At 46.8% G+C, this 14,944-nt stretch overlaps 1 protein-coding gene and 1 long non-coding RNA gene across 2 annotated transcripts; one reads left to right on the top strand and one right to left on the bottom strand.

Moving 5' to 3' along the window:
• HASPIN (histone H3 associated protein kinase) lies at positions 1–3,849 on the top strand. The gene has a single exon (XM_032707902.1). It carries the CDS (start codon positions 105–107, stop codon positions 2,742–2,744), a length of 2,640 nt encoding a protein of 879 aa, XP_032563793.1. The 5' UTR covers positions 1–104; the 3' UTR covers positions 2,745–3,849.
• Positions 3,850–5,590: 1,741 nt separating this feature from the next.
• Positions 5,591–14,919, bottom strand: LOC116796910. Its single transcript, XR_004360523.1, has 5 exons — positions 9,883–14,919; positions 9,421–9,551; positions 8,062–8,189; positions 6,647–6,714; positions 5,591–5,993 (listed from the first exon to the last, which is right to left on the bottom strand). It is a non-coding gene; the product is annotated as an uncharacterized LOC116796910 (long non-coding RNA).
• Between the last annotated feature and the right edge of the window lie 25 nt (positions 14,920–14,944).

Genomic DNA, 14,944 nt, shown 5'->3' with positions numbered 1-14,944 from the left:
TTGAACGGGCGGCGGGCGCGCTCCCCCGGCCCGGGGATCCGGGATCCTTCTCTCCCTCCTTCCTTCCTTCCATCCATCCCTCCCTCCTTCCCTCCCTCCCCGCGATGCTGCCGCGGCCGCGCCTCCTCCGCACCTACTCCCGCCGCGCCGGGTACCTGCGCCCGCTGCAGCCGCCCGACCGCTGGATCTCGCCGCCGCAGGACCGCAAGCGCTTCTTCAGCTCCACCTCGGCCGGTTCCAGCGCCTTATCCGCGCGCTCGGAGGACGACCCGGACTTCTTGCCGCCCAGCGACTGCCGGCCGCGGGCCGGGGGTAAGCGCCGGGCCTGGGCCCAGCGGCTGCGGGACCGCAGGCGGGAGACGCGGGGGAAAGAGAACCAGGAGCCGGAGCCGTCCCTCTCCTCGCCCCTCTCCTCGTCTTCCCCGTCCCTCTCCTCGCCCTCCCCGTCCCCGCCGCGCCGTGCCCGGCGCCGCCGGCAGGGCCCGCCGTGCCCCGCGGCTGCCCCGCTGCTGTGCAGCACCCCGCAATGGCCGCCCCCGGCGCGGCCCCGCCGCCCCGCCCCGCCCGCCGCCGGCAGCCTCGTCTTGTTCAGCTCCGCCACCGACGGCGGCTCCGGGTCGTGCTCGGGGCTCGGGGACAGCCCCCCGCCCCGCCGCCCCCGCCGCCGCGCCCCGCAGGTCCGGCTCGCCCCGCTCCTGCTCAGCACCACCATAGAGAGCGGATCGGGGCTGGAACATCACCCGCCGCCCGCCGGGCATCGCTCGGGGCAGCGCCCGGCGCTGCGGGGCAGGAACAGCACCGAGGAGGAGGAGGAGGAGGAGAAGGAGCAGGAGTGGATCTCACTCGAGAGCGCTGAGCCCGACCCGGGGCTGCAGGAGCCCCGCCGTGTGCTGAGGTCGTCGGTGCGGGGGGAGCCCTGCCGGGCACAAGCTGCCTCGACCTCACAGAAATCCCCAAGCGCTTTGTCGCCCGCTCGGGGTGAGACACAGCTCGCTGCGCCCTGCGACGGTGCCACTTCTGATGGGCAGCGTGAGCATCTCACCAGAGACTCAGCAAAAGGGAGCTCGGGTTGTCACACAGGCCCAGCCAAGGGGTACCAGCTCGTGCCAGTGGTGGTCTTGGACCGTCAGGAGGTGCCAAGGAGGATGGTGAGCATGAAGCTCAACAAAAAGGCTGATGTTCAACCCACCTGCCAGCAGCCAGAATCTCCCGTGGGCCGCCCAGGAATCTTGGAGAGTAAATATAAAAGGACCAAGCCTTTCCAAGGCTCTGGAGAGGGCAGCACCTGCAGGAAAGCCTGTATCAGTGGCTTCAGCGCCAGCCGCTGGGGGAGGCACACGAGGCTCCGCCCAAAAAGGCTCAAAAACAAGAGGCAGCAGCAGCCTAACAACTCCTCCCTCAGACCACAGGCGAGGCAAAAACGAGCGCAGAAGGGTGTTCTGGAGATGTCTGTAGATGTAAGAGATAATGACTGTTCACTCCTCAATAGCTCGTATTCCTGGGCCAGAGTTCGAGCGTCCCTGTCCTTCCATAAGAAGAAGAGAGTGACCACTGAGGACAGTTTCTGCAGCAGCATCCTCTGTACCCCGGCAGGGAAATCCCAGCTGTCAGGGTACCAAGCCAGCCTGTCGGCTGGGAGGGCTCAGGGCTGCTCCTGGTCTGCCTCCTCCATTATCCTGCTGGCTCCCAGGGATTCCTCTGTCCTGGAGCTGATGCTTACAGACGCAGAGAAGGTGTTTGGGGAATGCCACCAGGAAGGGCCTGTTGCTTTTGAGGAATGCATTCCTTTAGATAAGATGAAAGATTGCAAGAAAATTGGAGAAGGGGTGTTTGGAGAGGTGTTCCAGATCAACAGTGAGAGAGGGCCCGTGGCCCTAAAAATAATTCCCATTGAAGGGACTGAGAAAGTAAATGGTGAAGCTCAAAAGAGCTTTGGGGAGATTCTGCCTGAGGTAATAATTTCAAAAGAACTCAGTCTTCTGTCTGAGGAATCTGTGAATAGGACTGTTGGGTTCATCAGCCTGTACTCTGTGCACTGTGTCCAAGGGGCCTATCCCAAGTATCTCCTGGAAGCCTGGGACAAATACCACAAAGAAATGGGATCAGAAAACGACCGGCCAGACCTTTTTGGGGACGAGCAGCTCTTCATGGTTCTGGAGTTTGAATTTGGAGGCAGTGACTTGGAGCACAAGAGGTGCAGTTTCTCCTCAGTGGAATCAGCAAAAAGCATTTTGCACCAGGTCACTGCCTCCCTGGCCGTGGCAGAGCAGGAACTGCACTTCGAGCACAGGGACCTGCACTGGGGGAACGTGCTGGTCAAAAAAACAGATGCAAAGGAACTTCAATATGTGCTGAATGGGGCAACACACACGATCCCCACAGCAGGGATTCACGTCAACATCATCGACTACACCCTGTCCCGGCTGGAGAAGGATGGGCTGACCGTGTTCTGTGACCTCTCCACGGATGAGGAGCTGTTCCAAGGCACAGGGGACTACCAGTTTGACATCTACAGGCAGATGAAAGCAGAGAATTCCAACTGCTGGACTGACTATCACCCTCACAGCAACGTCCTCTGGCTGCACTACCTGGCAGATAAACTTTTGAATGACATGAGGTACAAGAGAAAGGCAACAACTCCTGCCCTGAGGAAAACAAAGACACAGCTCACCAAGTTCCACAAGGAGGTGCTGACCTTCGAGTCTGCCCACGATGTTTTACTCAACAGCAGCCTTTTCCAGTGACCAAGGACTAAGTCACTGATTCTGCCTTTCTCCTCTGCTTTTTTTTTGGATACATGATCTTTTTACACGTTGGCACAATGAAGTGTTATGATTCCCAGTGTGAATAATACACTATAAAAAATGTCTAAAAAAATCCCCCCAAAAAGTCTTCTGCTCTAAGATTTTTCCATATCTACTGGTTTTGAGGGGTGGTGGAGGGGAGACAACCCTTCCTGTTGACTTGTGTCAACTTTTGTCAAGTGGACTTTTGAGAAAGGTTTGAATAAATAAATTAAGGCTCAATAAATGCTTTGAATTTCACATAATTTTTTTTTACCTTTTTAGTCTTAGATTATTAAAGGTTGTTTTCTTACTATATTGGCTTTTTACATTTTCTTTTTTAAAGGAAAAAACCCTTCAGTTCTGGACAGTGAGGACGAGGGTGAACATTGTTGCTTCACTGGAGACAGAAAGGGGAAAATCCACCCTTTTATTTAGTTTTTAAAACAGAACTTTTGTTCAGTTTGGTGAAATTTCTACCTGGAATGATGGTACAAAATGTTAATATGTAAAAGTTTCTGTAAAGTGTTTTAAACCCACTAATCTGGAATATATGGGGAGGGGGTTCCCTCTCTTAAGGACCAAGGAAGATGTATCTGATTTTGAAAAAAAATAAGACAAAGTATGTGTGTTCTTGATGTGGTTTTGATGGTGGTAATTTTGTGACCTTGTATGCTGATAGGAACCCAAATCTGTAACTTGGTAGTAGCACTTGAAGCAATTTCTCCATTTATCACAGAAGAAAATGCAGAAGGTAATAGTTGTTCTTTAGTCCTGACTGCAGGTGCACCAGGTGCCCTAAATTGGAAGCTATCCTTACATTAAATCCCAGCTCTTTGTTTTCAGAAGTCCTTTGCCAGTATTCACATTCATTAAAGAAACTGGTCTAAAGAGAACAACTGACCAAGTGAAAAGTGAATTAGATTGTTAACCAGTGACACAGATGCATTAAGAAATTAAGAGGCAGCATCATCAAATTCATTATAACTGGAGTGCTCTCTGTGCAGCCTGTCTATGTAAATGTGTATATGTGCACTTTACCAATTAAAAGCATCTTTGACCCTTTCTTGAAGTCTTCTTTGTACAAGCTCAGCAGTTGGAGACCCTGAGTACCCCCAGCTGTGATGGTTTTACTGTTCTGCCTTCCAGACTCTCCTTGTGCTGTCCAGTACCACAGAAAGCGACTCAACAACCTGCAGTGCTTGAAATTATTAAGATGGAAATTGTACTGGGATCTTACCAGGCATCCTCTCAATCTTGTTTTCATCTCTAATTGACTAAGTAATGCAATAAATTTGAATATTCTGTAAACCTACTTGGTAAGAACTGCAGTGAATGCTTATCTGATATAAGGGATGTTCTTCAGTCACAATGGTGCTATTTGCATTTATGCTTTAAAAAAAAAAAAAAAGGATAAACCATGTTATTCTTTGCCTGCCTTGGTCCTTTGTTTCTGTGGTTTGAGAACTGCTGATTTGGGCTGTGCAGGAAGGATGGGACAGTGGCAGGAACTAAGAAAGGAGAGGTGCCAGCCCAGGGGTGACATGGGGCAGTGGTGTTGGAGCAGCCCGTTGTTACTACAGATTTTGAAAGCTGCCATTGCCTTGGAATGTTTCCCTGCAAACCAGTTTGCTCATTTGTGAACACGTAGTGATTTTCATTAGTCAAAATTTAAAGCTTCTACCCCTCACAGAGCTGAACATTAAATTAATATAGAAACCTTTGCCTTAAACTGTGCTTCCAAGGCAGTGCAGCTGCCACAGATGAGCCCTCATTTTCTTTTTAAAGATGCTCTCTGATTAAAATAAATACAGAAAAAAATCTTGTGTACTAGCCAGTGCCCATAAATTTTAATGGGAGTCAGTTCCCCATAAATTCCAAGAAAGGAATCAGAATGGTAACTTCCTCCTAATCAAGATAAATGCCCTGAATAAATATTTTCATCCCAGTCACTTGGAGTGAAAGCTTTACTTGGAACAGAGCAGGGTTATATATTTTAATGCTCTGTTCTCCCTGCTAAGGAAGGAGGATGCCAGAACCCAGTTTGCCACTTCAGAAAACACGAGGGTTTTTTTTAATTTGTGCTACACCTAAATTAGGCCCTTCAAGGGTGCTCCATCTTTTACTGAAACAAGGAAGAATGAGCAAAGTCAAAATTATCCTAAGGGAAGATTTTTCACATGGATCTAAAGGCTTTGGAAGGCTCAAAAGAACAAGCCTGGTTTCATGTAACCAGTGACTGATAAGTCAAATGATCTCCAGGTAGGAATTCTGGTGTTTCCAGTTCACAGTGGATTTTATGATGAAGACAACACCAGTCAGTGATATTCATGGTGATTGCAGACCTATTTTGGATCATGCTTTCATTTAATTGCTAAATCTCTGAAAATTTTGCCTATTTTGAGGGAAAAGACAGGCAAAATATCAGTTACCCTGTAAATACTCTAACTCACCAGGGTACTGATAAAACATGGTGACTGGTGTATTTTCTGCCCATCATTCCCTCCTGGAAAAATCAGACATTTAGTGCAGGAATATAAAAATTATCTCTTGCCTTGAGGAAATGCCCCCCCCAGCCATGACCTGAATTTAGAAGGAAGAGCAGCTCTGGCCTGGTTGTAGAGAAAAAGGATGAAGAGCAGCTACTCAGAGTATCATTTAGAGGCAGGGAAAAGGGAAATTAATGATTTCTACTCACAGTTGTCTCCTTGAGCACAGGCTGCCCAGTTCTGCAGTCACAGACTGCAGCAGATAGTGGTGTTGGTTGGCCACAGTGACCAGCAGGAGAGGATGGCTGCCAAAGGATCAGGAACGCTCTTAATGCTAGATAAAAACACTGGGAAATTCAACTCAGCCTGGGTCTGCTCCCATAAAACGAATTAGGCACAAATAGCCCAATAAAAGCTTGAGAGCCTTAAATCAGATAAATCCAGTATTTAGGCTCTAGTCCTAACAACTGAAATGCTCCCTCCCTCCCCTGGAGCTCATTGCAAGGTTTGTTTGGGTAATAAATTGCTTCAGTGTCTGTGCTGGGTTTCCTTTCAGCAGTTTGCTGTGAGCTGTGGGGCTGTTCTACAACCCCACCTTGGCTGTCACCTTCCCAAAATAAGTTTTTGGGGTGGTTCAGGACAGGAGTTGTCGCACAGGAGTCACCTCCATTAGTGAAACGTTCATGGGCACTCTTCAGTGTGGCCCAGCAGTGACTCCTATCTAGAATCAGACAGGAAAAGGGTCTTTTTTTAATGAGAGGCCTGAAGCATCCTGGTTCTGGGAATTACTCCCTCCAATTGCTTTCACAGGCAGGACAATGCAATAGCCCAATTAATTATTCAATATCCAGGGTGTGTAGGAAAATGCTTCTTAATATCAAAGGCAGACACTTCCATGCTTTATGTAACATTTTATCTCTCCTGTTTTACAACAAGGCTGACTTTAAGCTCTGTTCCACTTGATCAGCTCTTCAGTCAATCTCCAGGGTATATTTTTACAATGAAGTGATGCCTTCTGGTTTATGTAAGGCCAGGGGAACTGAGCAGCTCTTTGCTGTAGTGCTGTGCATCAGCCTGAACCAAAATCTTATGTTCATAATTAAATGCCAGTGCTGGGATTTTTAGGATGATTGTAGTTGTTCAAAGCTTGGTCTGTGCTCTGAGATTCCCAGCCTTGAGAACACCCAGCCATGCCCACAGAGGCACAGAGAGCACTGTGTGAATTGTGGTATTATGGAAAGGATGAATTGAATGGAAAGTCATGTCAGCAAGAGGACAACACTGAGAATTCGAAGAAAACGTCTTTTGCACAAAGATGACATTTTATATGAACTCTAAATGCAAAATCTGGATAACAAAACTACCATGACTCACCAAATCTGCCTTGTCAAAGCCAAATGAGCAGCACAGACAGTCCTGCTGCTGCAGTCCATGCCAGGGAACTGAAAGCAAACACAGATCAGGTCACACCAAACAGTCCTAATTTTTCTAAGGGAGCAGATTCAGAATATCTTTGCATATACACACACATCCTCTGAAACCCAAAGTTCCCATGACCTCAGCTGAGGAGAAGCTGGAACTAAAAGACCCTCTAGTGATAAGTCAGTCCTAAATTGATGATGTTTTGTAGTTCAGCTCCCAGAATAAGGTTTATTACCAACAGCATGAGAAGTCTTCACTGGGGACAAGGTCTTGTCAAAGAAATGCCAGTTGTTTACTCCTGGATTGCTACAGGGCAATGATATTAATTTCTTTTCCAGATATGATATTTTTTTCTTGAATAAATATGTTCATACGCTGTGCCAGATTAGAGACACACTATATTTTCCTTTAGCAATAGTTTTATTCATCAATAAATATCTACTGCCTGTGGCTGATGTTTCTGGAGAAGTTCAGTGATAATTAATAATTAGATATGTGTGTAAGTACTAAGCAACGCTGGCCAACACTAAAGAATCTCATGAATTATTGTTAGGAAATAAATGTACCCTCAACATCATAATGCCTGAGAGCCTGACAATGGTCATTAGTGTTCATTACTGCTCAGGGCTAAATGTTGTCCTCACTTCTCTGTCCTAAGCTTTATGGACACCTAATTAAATATTGAATTGTGGGAAAGACTCCTATCTGCTACTAAAGCAGCAAAAGATGCCTCTTTACAGAGCTTTATGGAGTTTTCTCAGAAGCTGTGATTGGGATTTCAGACTGAAAAAGAGCTGGATTAGCTTGCAGGAACCCTGTACTACACTGCAACAGAGGAGACAGGATGTCAGACTGAACCTTGAAGTTTATGACAAGTTTGTAATGTCCCAAATGCTGTTTTGGAACAAACAAACTAAAAAAATTATTTGAAAATTTAATTATTTTTTAAATGACTTCATTATAAAATTTATAGGGTTGTTACTACCAAATACCCCATTCAAATAATAAGTCTTGATCCAAGTTCCAGTGGAGAGCTCAATATCTGAAAAGTACTGCACAAAATACACAGATCTTGTACCTTCTTCACAGGAAACACCTGATCTCATGTTGCACAGGGGCACAGGACAAATGTGGTCAAAAGTTTTTAGCAGATTTGAGGTTGAACCTTAGAGATGAGATTCTCCAAACAAGACAGGAGTATCTGTTTGGGGAAAACCTGGGCCTAAATCTACCTAGAATAAAGTAGGAAGGCAGCAGAGGGCAGATGACATGCAATGGCTAACAAAACCACTTTTTTAAAAAATTATTTTTAGTAGTAAAAACTGTATCCTGGACAGAGAAAAAGCTCTTTGCTTGTGTTTTATTACCTGAAAATGCATTTTCTGATAGGTAGTGTCTGTCCAGCATAGGAACAAGGAACAGGAAACTCCATGTTATCATTTTTCTCATGTTTAATTCTCAGAAAAACCCTGGAAAAACAGTGGACCTCACATGGCTACAAGAAAGGAAGATCAAAAAGTTAAGAAAATATCCAGGCATTAAAATGCACAAGTCCTGACACGTCATCTCTGCTCCAGTTTCCATCTCCTGGCATATTTAGGGACCTTCTGGCTCGGATGTTTTCTTTGGGCCACTGTGTTTAACAGCCATCAGTGGACCACGAGCTCCTCAAATGTTTGTTTGGATCATTTTATACATTTGCCTCCCATGCCTTTCCCTGGGTAATGTGGTCAGTAATTCAGCTACACATTGTGAAAACCAACCTCCTTGTGTTTGCTTTCTCCCTGTAGAGACAGCACTTTCCAACCTGGTCACAATTCCCAGTTTTTACCTTGTTGAGACACTGAAGTAAAGCTGAGATTGTACCAAAGCATAGTTTTGCTGTAACAAGGCTGTTATTTTGGAAAATCAGGATTCTCTCAGGGTTGAGTCTCCTGCTGGTGAGACTGGACAGCTGGTCTCAAGCTAGTCAGTGAATTACTGATAAGGAACAGAATCAACTATAAATTTTGGAACTCAAACATTAAAATGTTTTAAGGAAGCCTGGCAGCAAGAACAAGAATTGCTCAGTGTTTCCATGGTTTGTCACCTGGACCAGGCTGGCCTATTTACAGCAATCCCAGTTTCTGCTGGGAACGTTCAGAACACACAAAATCCCAAGGGCCTGGAGGCACAGACAGCCAAAATACACCAGTGAGGGCAGAGCTTCAGAATTAAACACCCTGTTTATGTTTCCATTAGATAAACACATTATCCATCAGTTCCAGTTCTCTCTTTATCTAGAATTTTGTTTTTCAAATACAAAATGCAAGAAGAAAAATCAAATGCATCTGCCCTGTCTCAGCCTTTGTGAACTGCACAGGTCACTCAGCTGTCTGAGCAGGTGTGTGACTGAAAATGAGGGACAGTATGTAAATAAGTTATTTTTTGTCTAAATGACCTAAACTATCAGTGCTGAATTGCAGGCAGACCTGGATCTGTGTTAATCCCTTTATGTTCACTATCTCATACTTGCTCAAAGCTTTAGACATACAAAGGCAAAAGCCTTTGCAGCTTGAACTAAAGGGTTTATATTTTATATAATTTCTAGCACTGGGAAAGATTTTTTTATGTCCCTCTGATGCTGAATTAAAAATAGAATAATGTCACACTGCTTGGAACACAGATTCTATATTTGTCTTTGAAGCATTTCCCCAGCACACCAAAAAATAACATTTATTACCTACCAGAGCAGAGTCACGTTCTCCAGAGATCCTGCTGCCCTGTCTTGGAGACCATCATTAGGGAAATCAAAGCCACCAGCAATGGAGTGTCCAAAATACTGGAGTCCTGAAGAAATTCCAGAGCTTTTTACTCTCTAAAACAGGGGGGAAACATCAACAAATAGAAGTCAGGATCTCTCCCCTGTCCTGGGGAAAATACACTTCTTTTCACCAGGCTGCTGTGGGGATGATTTTGTAACACCCCTGAGATGCAAAATACTGACAGTTAACAGCCTGTAATGGAAAAGGCTGTTCTGGAGCAGCACCTGAAGCTCCTTTGCCTCCCCAGACAGGTGAATAATTAGGAGTTAAGCAGGAGTGACACAAACCATCTGCAAATGTGTCACCCCAATGAAATGTGCAGGTCCTCCCTCCAGCCTCTTGCTACAAAAACACCAGCTTTTCACTCTAAGGAAACACACCTACCTGGGAAACAGAGCCCTTGATCTTGTCTTTATCACCTTTATTAAAGGTGGAAGTGCTGCCAAAAGAGGAATGGTTTGAAAGCTGATCTTCAAGGGGGGCTCCAGCTGCAGTATCCTCATATCCATCCCCACTGGTGTCAACCCAAACTTTGCCAAGGGACAGGTCACCTGCACATTGAACTGGCCTTTCAAGGTGAAAGAATGAGTCTGAAAAACACTGAAGACAGAAATCCTTTTACAGCAAATGTAGCATAGCTCTTACATTGAAAAAAACCCCATAAAATACAGAACAAATCTTAGTGTAAGTCTTTTCTTAAATCAACAGCAGCTGAGGGGATCCCCAGCCTGTTCCACACAGAAACCATCCGGTGTGCTCACCCTGTGACAGGAATAAACCACGAGAGGGTGCACGTTATTTGAATCCTGACATGCCCAGGCTGGGTTTTTTCCAACCATCCTGTGCGTGCCCTGAGCAAATTCTAGCAGTGCACCAAGGAGGGTTCCCTCCTGGTCTGCTGCTAAAGTTCACTTCTCATTCAAAATGACACAATTAACTTCTATTCTGGGTATTGTGTGACAGATCCTGCAGCCAGGGCCACACAACACTTGTTTTCTCCATGTCCTGGGATCCAAAGTTTCAGCAGCTCCCCAACAACACGAGTGTTGCACAGAACACTTGGCAGGGCAAGGGCTGCACTAAAAACTTGTCTGTGTCCAGACAAAAACCAGGATTTTACCACTCTGGGATGGGAGTACACCTTAAGTCCTGAATGGTTTTATTTCTTGTACTGAAGAGTTCTATTTTTTTATTTCTCTTTCATTTGCTCGTGCCTCAGGCAGGAGCGCTGGCTGCAGCCCGCAGTCCTCTACCATACAGGGAGAGCACGTCCAGCGGGAGCACAAAGCAGGAATGTTTTATTTGTCACTGCTTAGGCACGGCTGGAAAATCCCCAACATGGAGTGTTTACGCTACCAGTGTTTTCACCTCTGTCTCCAGGCGATGGACGTAAACCCTCCCTTCTTCCCCCGATCAAACGGAGCTCCAGCAAGGAGAGGATCTGTCACCCCATCATGGCTCACGTCAAGTGGGCAGAGCTCAGACCCTAAATAAGATCCAACCTGTGCTCCAGAAAAAGACAAGCAGCCTTTTCCCTGGAATTCTCTATATATAGCTTTGTAGGATGGGTGTCCTTTGCAGCAGAGTAAGGCAATTTTTAGAACAAAACACCACATATCTACTTATATGTGGATCATTTCCTATTATTTATTTTATTACAGCCATCCTCAGGGACAGATCCTGTAACCAGTTTAGCAGCAACAGAATCATTATTCAACAGTTTGACAGCGGAAAAAGAACAACAAAGCTGACGACCTCCCTCCCCACGAACCATGAGAACAGAACATAAATACACCACACCCCAGTCAGGGAAATTTTTTCCCAGTCTTTTTCCAAATTTCATGATTCCTTCAGGTACCTGCTGCAGAGGCAACACACTGCAGGAACAGAGGGCAGTTGCCTCTGGCACTGCAGAGCAGGTTGGCACAGGGCAGTGTTACCTGGCTAACAACTCCTGCAGCCTCTCCTGGACTCTGGAGTGGTTCCACCAGCTCCTGCAGGACCCTGGAGACACACCAGGTGCCTGCCCAGCACCAGAGCAGCAGCTGCAGCCCCCAGCTCACTGCAGGAAGGTTTTAGCAGAACTGGATCAGCGTTGTCCTTGCAGCCAAAGCTGCTGAGTGGTCACCAGGCCTCTCAGCAGCCACTGCTTCCCTCTCCTGACAAAGGACAGGGATCATTCCTGTCCTGCATGGACCAAGGTTTTACGCCAAAGGACTCCAAAAGAGCAAAATTATTTTATTTGCAACGTGACTGAGTCCCTGACTTTTGTATTGGGGATGTGAGCACCAGCAAAACCAAAGCTGTCAACTGGAGATGGATCTTCCTCCCAGTGGAATAGAGATGTGGCTCTCTTTACCCAGACAGTCTAAATTTTCCAAGAATTCTCAGAAAAGAGTGCAACAAATCACATGGACACTTTTCAGCTACCTCCAACTCTCATCCTTTAAGGACTCCCTGTGTTAGCATTTGACAACCATCCTCACAGTCCAGAAATGCTGTAACACTCCACATCTCACAAATCCGAACTGAAAAAATAAGATTATGTTAAAAGAGGAAGCAAAAAAACCACCCTTTCCACTCAGATTTAGTAACAGTTCTGTGCCAGACACAGTCACGTCTTTCTGAGCCTTTGCCTGCTCCTGCCAGGCCCCACTTTTTTTTGTGCTGCTGAAGCAGACGTGAGGTTGCAAAGCAGAAGTTTTCTTTTAAAATGTCTTTCCCCTCCCCAACTTTATTTTTGTTTTAGTCCCAGAGCAACAAATAATGAAATTTCTTAAAGCCCAAAAGCGAGAGGCAGCTCCAGGAAGAGTCCAGCTGCAAAATTCACCAGCTGCAGCCCTTCAGACCCTGTGCAGCTTGTGGGACTTACAGAAAGCATCTGTTCTTTGTCGGGGCCCTTGGGCTGTCACATTTCCAAGGCTCCCTTTGCGAGCTCCAGAGGCAATGGAAAGTATGTTCAGTTGCAAGTGGGGTCATGAAGAGATGAAGAGAGAGGGAATCAACTGAGGCACGGATACACCTCCCCTTGCTGGCTCCAGCTTCAGAGCAGGCTTTGGAAAAACGGGGTGGGGTGGGGGGGGGAAATCCAACAGCAAAATAAAATGTGCAAAACATCTGAGGAATGGGAGAGTCTTGACTCCACCTCTGCCCCTGAGGAAAATGGCCTTGTGGGGGATTAGGAGCTACACAAACCAGACATGAAGTTTCTTTGAAGAAAATTGCACAGATAGGCTGTGAGGTCGATCACTGTGAGGTGGGAAGCACTTGGAGCCTCTGGAGAAGGCACAGGGAGCAGTGGGCAGGCAAAGAGTGCCCATGTGAAGTTTGGAAGCCCAAGGTCCACATTCCTATCCCACCCTGCCAGGAGCCAAGCAACTCTGACCAAAGCACACAGGAGAGGGTTGGAAAATTCCTAACCCTGTGTGGAAAGCACTGGGAGCTGCTGGTGCCTTTTCTTCTTGGCATGGCTGGGCCTGCAGAGTCTCTGTGGCTCATACACACAGAGCAGACAGAGGAGAGAAACTGCAGCTGTTCCTTCACTGGTGACTGTGAAAGGTTCCTGCTTTGCCAGAGCCCTGCAAACCCTCCCCATCTGCCCAGGAAGGGGTTCACATGCAGGTGGGTTCTCCTGTCACAAGAGGTAGAAGGGAGAAGACAGTTCATCTGTTCATGATTTCTTGTGTAAATGACTGAAGTGTTTCCTGACAAAATATTATGATCTATTAAGTGTGGATCCCAAAATCCTGCTGGGCCTTCAAAGCTATGACCCAGCTTGTAAGTCCTTCCTCTTGCCAGGAACTGCAGACATCCCACGAAACAAATCCCAGCCAGCCTTCCTGTCTGTAACGGGACCAAACCGGGAAGTGGTTCAGCTGGTGAAACCAAAGGGGAGCCTCGTGCACTGGGAGGCTACAGATGATAATCTCCCCAGTGCTGACTCATCCTCACTGCAGAGAGGTGGCAACTCCTCAAAAATCCCCTTTTTTCCATAGCACATCAAAGAGCTGGACAGCAGCCTCCCACCAACTGGACATGTCTGTTTGCTGCACAGGCCTCTCCCTGCCCATCACCCTTTATCCATGAGCTCGGGAGGCCTGGGACTGGTGGGCTGTGGTGGGATTGGGGAGCACAGGGAATGCCAAGCCCTGTTTCACAGCAGAACATTCTTGATGCAGATCAGAAGATAAATGAGCACTGCAAGCTTAAGGAAGGGATGTAAAGAGAAGGAGGTTGAGGGAATGGCTGAAGAGGCAGGTTATGTTGGAAGCAAGCTGTCACAGCCCACAGCTTTCCAAAACTACCAGGAAGCAAGATTTCTCTTTTGTTATTTATCAGGACTCCAGACAGGGATGGTAGATCTGATTCTGCATTCTCTGAGATTCTCAAAGTCTCCCTACCACAGCAAAGCACCAAGCACAGCAGTAGATTTATCATATGCCAGATGATCTTTTTGTGCAGTGTGAGCACCTTGCCAAATCTTGGGAACACTTAGGACAGAGCCATAGATGGGAAAAGCAGCTGAAGGCTTCACAAAGCAAGAAAACAACAGGAGCTGGAGAGAGAAAAGTCAGTTAGCACTCAGAGCCCCAATGGGGTGAAGCTCCAGGGGAATTGCCCAACACAGGGGAAGAACCCATTTAAGTGCAGGACGAAGTTTTAAGGCAATGTTTCTGCTGCCAGCCACGTGCAGGCTGTGAGGATTAGGATGGTTGTCTCCAAAAGACAAACCTCCAAGCCTCCTCCAGAGCAGAAATGAGGCAGAGATCTCAAGCTGCATAGTTTATCTCACTGAAGGGAAGGCCAACACCCAGAGTCTGCAGCTTTCCTGGGGGTATCATTATTCCCTGTGTGGAAGGTTCATCCAGGGCAGCATCAGCTGCTCAATGCTCAGATGTGGCTGCACAAACTGACAGGAGGTCGTGAAAAACAAGTTAACTGGCACAGCAGTGAGGGCAGCACAGCACTGGGGGAAATGTCATCAGGAATTAGATAAGGCCTTAGAGTCCACACTGATCAAACCTTCTCCTGCTTTTTGAGAAAGACTGAAACACTAGAAATATATCCAAGGATGAATATTTTCAATGAAGCAAACTTGCTATATTGACAGTTTACAGAAATATCACGTTATTATACTTAAATATAGTGAAAAGTGAGACAGCTCGTTTTTATCTCTTTTCCACAGAGTTTAGGCTGCCCCTCCTGCCTGGGGCAGGGTGCACGTCACAGAAAGCAATGAGGTCCTTGCAAACGTTTGCAGCAAGACAGGATGCCAAGACTGCCAAGACTGACAGGAAGTGTCAACCACACAGTAAGTTTTGGCCCATCAGTCTCTCAGAGCCACGAGCAGGATTCTGCTGCTGCTTATTACAGAGACAGAGCAACCTGTGAGAGACAGATGTCTCCAAAATTCACCGTGTGAACTTACAGGTCCGGGAAATCCACA

Source organism: Chiroxiphia lanceolata, chromosome 20 (assembly GCF_009829145.1).
Source record: "Chiroxiphia lanceolata isolate bChiLan1 chromosome 20, bChiLan1.pri, whole genome shotgun sequence".
Classification (NCBI taxonomy): domain Eukaryota; kingdom Metazoa; phylum Chordata; class Aves; order Passeriformes; family Pipridae; genus Chiroxiphia; species Chiroxiphia lanceolata.
Note: the sequence above shows the minus strand (reverse complement) of the source record. Positions and strands in the feature narration are given on the sequence as shown.

Coding starts and splice junctions, on each gene's coding strand:
- HASPIN (XM_032707902.1), top strand. CDS start 105: ATGCTGCCGCGGCCGCGCCTCCTCCGCACCTACTCCCGCCGCGCCGGG.